Source organism: Panulirus ornatus, chromosome 56 (assembly GCF_036320965.1).
Source record: "Panulirus ornatus isolate Po-2019 chromosome 56, ASM3632096v1, whole genome shotgun sequence".
Classification (NCBI taxonomy): domain Eukaryota; kingdom Metazoa; phylum Arthropoda; class Malacostraca; order Decapoda; family Palinuridae; genus Panulirus; species Panulirus ornatus.
The window spans coordinates 13,849,272-13,855,271 of record NC_092279.1 but is presented as its reverse complement, the minus strand read 5'-3'; the positions used below and the strand labels follow the sequence as shown (position 1 = coordinate 13,855,271).

At 36.2% G+C, this 6,000-nt stretch overlaps 1 protein-coding gene across 1 annotated transcript; it reads right to left on the bottom strand.

Annotated features, from left to right (window-relative positions):
- Positions 1 to 792: 792 nt before the first annotated feature.
- On the bottom strand, positions 793 to 5,524 carry ND-B17.2 (NADH dehydrogenase (ubiquinone) B17.2 subunit). The gene is made up of 4 exons (XM_071693866.1): positions 5,371 to 5,524; positions 3,481 to 3,563; positions 3,201 to 3,316; positions 793 to 1,966 (listed from the first exon to the last, which is right to left on the bottom strand). The coding sequence occupies exons 1-4, from the start codon at positions 5,463 to 5,465 to the stop codon at positions 1,838 to 1,840; spliced, it is 423 nt and encodes a 140-aa protein (XP_071549967.1). The 5' UTR covers positions 5,466 to 5,524; the 3' UTR covers positions 793 to 1,837.
- Between the last annotated feature and the right edge of the window lie 476 nt (positions 5,525 to 6,000).

The window sequence follows — 6,000 nt, the reverse complement described above, 5'->3', positions numbered from 1 at the left end:
GCTCCATGTCATGATGGCTAACACGACATGGCTGCTAAAGACATTGAGGGAAGTAGATATGTTAGGACAGTGCGAGAAGGCTGAACAGCTGTTGTATAGAATTTGCTAAGAAGTCAAGTGTTAGCCTGCCTAAGATATTGCTGACTTATCTCACTTCAGTGTATTGAGAGGGACTGTGACCATTCTGCCTATTCTTTATTTTTTTAGCTTTTTCAGGGTTGAGACACCAGCTTCACATAAGTGTGTAGATATAAAAGGTATCAAAAGCAAGATACTTTCCTCATTCAAATGTGGATATTCTTTGGAAACACTTATACAAAATGATGACATAGATGATGACTTGTGCCTGATTCTTAATGATGTATCACTTGTGAGATGAAGAAGCTCATTTTCTTGATCAAGTGTTAGGTTTAGCCCAACTACAGCCTCTGGTCTTTCAAAAGCATAACAGTCTTTTACCCAGTGCTTTCCTATCTTGTAACTTCTCTTCAGGAAAGTACTGTTCAAAACTCGTTGACAAAGGATGAAGTTGTAGCTGTATATTGCATTTAATTTTCTTCAGATTTTCTTCACTGATGCTGTTTTCTTCAATATGCTCCAAAAGTGTTGGGAACTTGTAGTAAACAGGGTGATCAACTCCAAGCCTAGCTTACCACAGCATTATTGAATTCATTCAGTAACATTTATTATTGTAACTAGTAAGTACTGTAATGATATTTACTAAAAGGACGTTTCCTTCTTTTGGTATATTCTAAAAGCTGAAAAATACTATTCATTGAGGGTTGAATAACATTTTAAATTCCTACACAGTTTATTATGGTACATATTTACAAAACTCTGTATGGTATATCAAAAACTGGCAATAATTACAAATAATGAGAAGAAAATGTCATACTGGTTGACTCAAAAAGAAGTTTTTCAAAAACATCCCATTTTTATCTCTTACACTACAAAGGATCCATAAATGGTCTCGCAGAGTTCTAAGTTGGAGAGAAGTGTTCTGATAAATAGAAATAACTAGAGAAACATGTAAAAGAAAAATTGATGTGGTTGAAAACAGTCCCAGATGAGCCCAGAACTAGTAATTATTAATGCAGGTGGCAGCAGAGAGGATGAGTGTTATTCATGTGAGATGTGCAGTTAGTGCCATGCACTAGCTCTTGATTTTGGCAAAATCTCAAGTACTCATTCATAAGTATGTAGGCTGGTACGCTCTTTCCCACATATATATTTACCTACATAAATTCATCTGTTAAGATTTCCTTTACCATTACATACTATATGAAAAACAGTAAGCAATTTTTGCCAGTTTTTTGTTCAAATAAGTAAATATCAGTATTCACATTAAATGTATATAAATAATTTAAGGATGATACATTAAATTTTTCATTTTGTTATGGGACTGTAACAATTAAGAAAGTCATACTGTAAAGGGAAACAGAACTTTCTTCCACGTAGCATTTTGTATACTAACAAATTCACAGTGCACAAATTTTATGCTACGGAATTAAGTGATATTACCCACAAAAAATCAACAAATTTGACATCTGCACTGGACACATTAGGCTTTGAATGTCATTAAAATTTCCAGTGCACTGTCATTCTGCAAACACGATTTTATCCAATCTAAACCAAATTTTCAATGCATAAAACAGGTTAAAGTTTTTATGTAGATGCACTACAGTGGTTCACCCTTTCATAAAATGGGCAAACATCCTAGTACTTTGAAATTTAATGGACTAAGGTAACATACTAAGATCACATTGCTGGAGAGTGTATTAAAGTGATACAACTGTTTTTAACTCCAACACAATTGTACATGAAAAAAGAAATTAATCTAGTGGGATTTTGGAGGAATCCATGCCTGAATTTTTGGTTTTGTGGTAGAATAAGGCATATATGCATCTTCGGTTCCAGTTTTATTCTCCTCATGTCCAGACTGCCATGCATAACTGGTTGGGGGAACCTGTTGATAAATGTTACGGTCAGAAACAGGAGCATGTCTTATCAGCTGAAAGCACATGGGCTGCATTTTCTAAAGTTAGGAAAGGAAACAGAGAGATGAAGATATTGTGAGACTTAGAATTACTAAATGAACAGTCAATAAAGTAACTGTTGAACACAGATTTAGTACAAAGAAAATGGGAGAATCAGTACAGATATTCAGATCTGATCCCAAGTATTTAATTCTTTTGCTGTAAAACTCAGATATGTTCATAATCTTTTCCTCATCTGCAGTATTTGGATGTATAAGCTGTTTGATGCAGTGAGTATCTTCTTTACCTGAAAGTTAGATCATCCTCTCCCTAACTAGAATATACTGGGCATCTATCAGGGTATAGCTCGGCCAAGTTTAAAGTGTGTAGTATTACTAACTATACCAGTTCCACAGGGGCAGATGTTGCCCATTCTAATGTACTGTTTATGAAAGCTACATGTCTTCCTAACACCATTTTGCTTCTGAAAGGCACTATTTGCTGGATGTGAACTGCAGCCCTTACATCAGCTAGCACTAAACAATACCTACTTCCACATGTTCTAAAGTATGGAACAAATCTTGTGAGATCCTTTCAAATCAAACATAAGCAGAAGAAAGGCAGAACTTCTTCCTTCTCCTGGACTGAAAGACATCTCATACAGGAGGTCTGCTTCAGGACTTCTGTTTACCTCTAGGTGAGGACACAACTTTATCTTTAGACTTCCTTCAAAAATTAAGGCAGTCCAGGCATTCTCAAAACTATTTTCTGGAAGATCCTGTTCCTTACAGGTTTCCAATAGCCTACACTCCTTTGTTGCTACCTATTCTTAAGAAAGAGGTCCTTCACAGTCATGTAAAAATCAAAAGCATTTCTATGGACCCTGCTCAATGCTGGAAAGTTTTGATCATGCTATGATTTGGTCTAAAAACATGATGGCCTATTGGGTGTTTCATGGAGGAGGTTATTTTAAAAGGAAAGAGATTTAGTACCCTGCCCTGAGACCAAGACCCCCCCTGTCCTCTGGGAGCTAATTCATCTTTCGACTATCAGATCTTAACTCTCTGGCATCTTACTCCTAGTATTAAGAATATGAGATGGTATGGAATGCAACCATTATCATTCACTGATGCACATAATTCTGTACATATTCTTATACAGTCCAACACAGCCTAAATGTCAGTGGAAAGCTTTGAATACCACAAAAAAAAGGGCTCTTCTGACCTCAGTTGGTGGCTTGTCAGCCATATGGTGTAACCATCCAAACCATTCAGCAGGAACCATTGATCCTTCATAATCTGTACCAACTCGTGGATGGTAAATTACCCATCGGTTCCTTCCTGGAAAAAAAATATAAGAGGTAACCCTATGAATGTTACAGCTGTGGATTCAACACTTCAATTTATCCCAGTAGAATGTATCACTAATACATATGACACTTTGGAATATCCTGGTATCATGCACAGTATATTTCATCTGAAAACTAATGATGACAACCACTCACCTAGCGTAAGCTGCTTGTTTTCATAGTACTTGTTGCCCAAAGCATCCTCACCAACAAGGATGCCATCTTTTAGGTCATTTGTCCTGTAAATGTATTGATGTAAATCAAGTAACCTATTACTCAAAGCAACTTTTTTCACATTCAGAAATGATTTGCAAAAATGCTCATCATGTGCACCTATAACTAAAGACAGGTCTTTCACTTTCTCCAAAATATGTAAAAGTTTCCCTTGTCTTTTCTTTTTCCATTTCATAATTCTCTCCGTATTTCAATTAAGGCCCGGCCTTGATGTGGACTTATGTCTGTGACTGAAGCCTTCGACATAAAAAAAAACATGTTATATGACTAATCCATGCCGTTCTTACATGTTACACACATTTACAAAGTAATTGCATCAGTAGAGCAGCAGACCATAAACTGCAGTCATAAATGTAGAAAGTGTAAGCCCTCTTTCAGTTCAGACATTATACATCCATAATATGTTCAAGAAAGTAAATATTATGAGATAAAATGATAGTAAGAGCTGGGGAGGGGGTTGATAAATATCAAGGAATGACTGTTGGTAATGGGCCAAAGTGTCTAGAAATTAAATGAGACAAAATGTTAAGGGGGGGGGAGGGTGTTTGATAAATATCAAGGATTGACTACTACTGGTAATGGGCCAGTGTCTAGAAATTAAATGTTGGTAGGGGCCTTAGTGTTAATAAATATCACAGGCTCAAAGTATGTAATATTCCGGATGAATGAGACACTTTAGCCCTTACCATGGATATGTGCAGTGGAAATTCCCTAAACTGCATACCATTTGTGGATCTCCTATTGGTATCCTTATAATGGAGACAAAAGGGTCTCAGATTAAACGTTGGTAGGGGCCTTACTGATGATAAAATCACAGACCTAAAGTATGTAATATTCCAGATGAATAAGACACTTTAGCCCTTACCATGGATACGTGCATAGTGCAAATTCCCTAAACTGTATACCATTTGTGGATCTCCTATTGGTATCCTTAAAATGGAGACAAAAGGGTCTCAGATTCCAGCTCTGCGGCTACCCCCCCCCCCCAAAAAAAAAAAAAATACATATATATATATATATATATATATATATATATATATATATATATATATATATCCCTGGGGATGGAAGAAAGAATACTTCCCACGTATTCCCTGCGTGTCATAGCAGTTTCAGTCAGTTTCCTCAGGCCATGGAGATGGGCAAGAACACAGACACAGGAGTGGACGTGGGCATGGCAAAGCTACCCTTTCCTTTCATCCTCCTCGACATCCTTACCATATCTGTCATTCTCTCACTCATCCATCATCCACTCGCTCTCCAATTCTATTAGCCACTTGCTCCTTCACGTCTGTCATCCACTTATTCTCTGCTTTAATCAACTACTAAGTTTCAAAGACCAATACCATTTCACTTTCTTAAAAACCCATCACCCACTCCCTCCTATCAAAACTTGCCACTCTCAGTCTCATTCACATCCATTACTCACTTCTTTCCATAGTGATGTTCCAGAAATTAACTCTATATGTTTCACATTGATAAAAGTAACAACCGTTACAGAAGAAGTCAGGATAAATTGATTAATTCAAGTGATACATCAATAGAGGTCATAAGAATCCTGCAAACCATTTATACATATTTGGAAGCAATGGAGACATGTGGGACGAAATTTATGAATGACGCTCTAGTAGCATGAAGGACCATAAATCAGCTGTTAGGAGCCAAAGTGTCGGTAAGTTTACGGTCAAAAGACCTTTGGGAGGAGTTGAGATGTCTGAGGAACTGTTGGCAGGGCCTAAGTGACTGGGAACAAGCTGTCGGTAAAAAATAACTTAGTTTATATTTTTGAATGTATCTACAGTTAAAGCACACCTGTATAGTTGATATAGTGTCGCCCTGATTCCACCGTAATTCTTAATCATACGGAATGCCTTTGCAATTTTGTCGAGTCCAAAGTAAGTGGCCATCTCCGGTTTAGGTTGGCACAGCTGATCCTTGCAAATAAACAAACTCTACGTGGGTAATGGTTCTTTTTTTTATTTTTATAGTTCACATTAAATCCAACTATACCTATACGTCTATACATTGAATTAGGGACTTTCTTTTTTTTAATATATTATTGATGACTATATCTAATTGATTTCCAAAATGTAGTCATAAGCTTTACTGACAACGCTCAAAAACAATACAATATGAAATTTGCAATAAAGGATATATTCTTCTAAGTATGATTTATTATAATTTTCCATCGTGATTTTGTTTTAGATCAGTTCAGTTTGTACTTGAAGTATCGGGATAATTTTTTTCAGTATGATGTGAACACTTTTGTTCCATAACCTTTAATTTTGAAATATGTTTATATATTTTTTCGTTCATGGTATAATTACATACCTGATTTTCAATATTAAATTGTCAGTGAAAGTTTCAATAGCACTGAATCCACATTCGTCGTATCTAGGCCATTCTGTTTGTAAAGATCTAGCATCATTATTTCATCGCTAC

Excerpts from the sequence above, each read along its gene's own strand:
- ND-B17.2 (XM_071693866.1), bottom strand. The coding sequence starts at position 5,465 with ATGGCCACTTACTTTGGACTCGACAAAATTGCAAAGGCATTCCGTATG. Across the intron at positions 3,317-3,480 it reads AAACAAGCAGCTTACGCTAG|GAAGGAACCGATGGGTAATT; the intron begins GTGAGTGGTTGT and ends TTTTTTTTCCAG. Across the intron at positions 1,967-3,200 it reads CTGACAAGCCACCAACTGAG|GTTCCCCCAACCAGTTATGC; the intron begins GTCAGAAGAGCC and ends ATTTATCAACAG.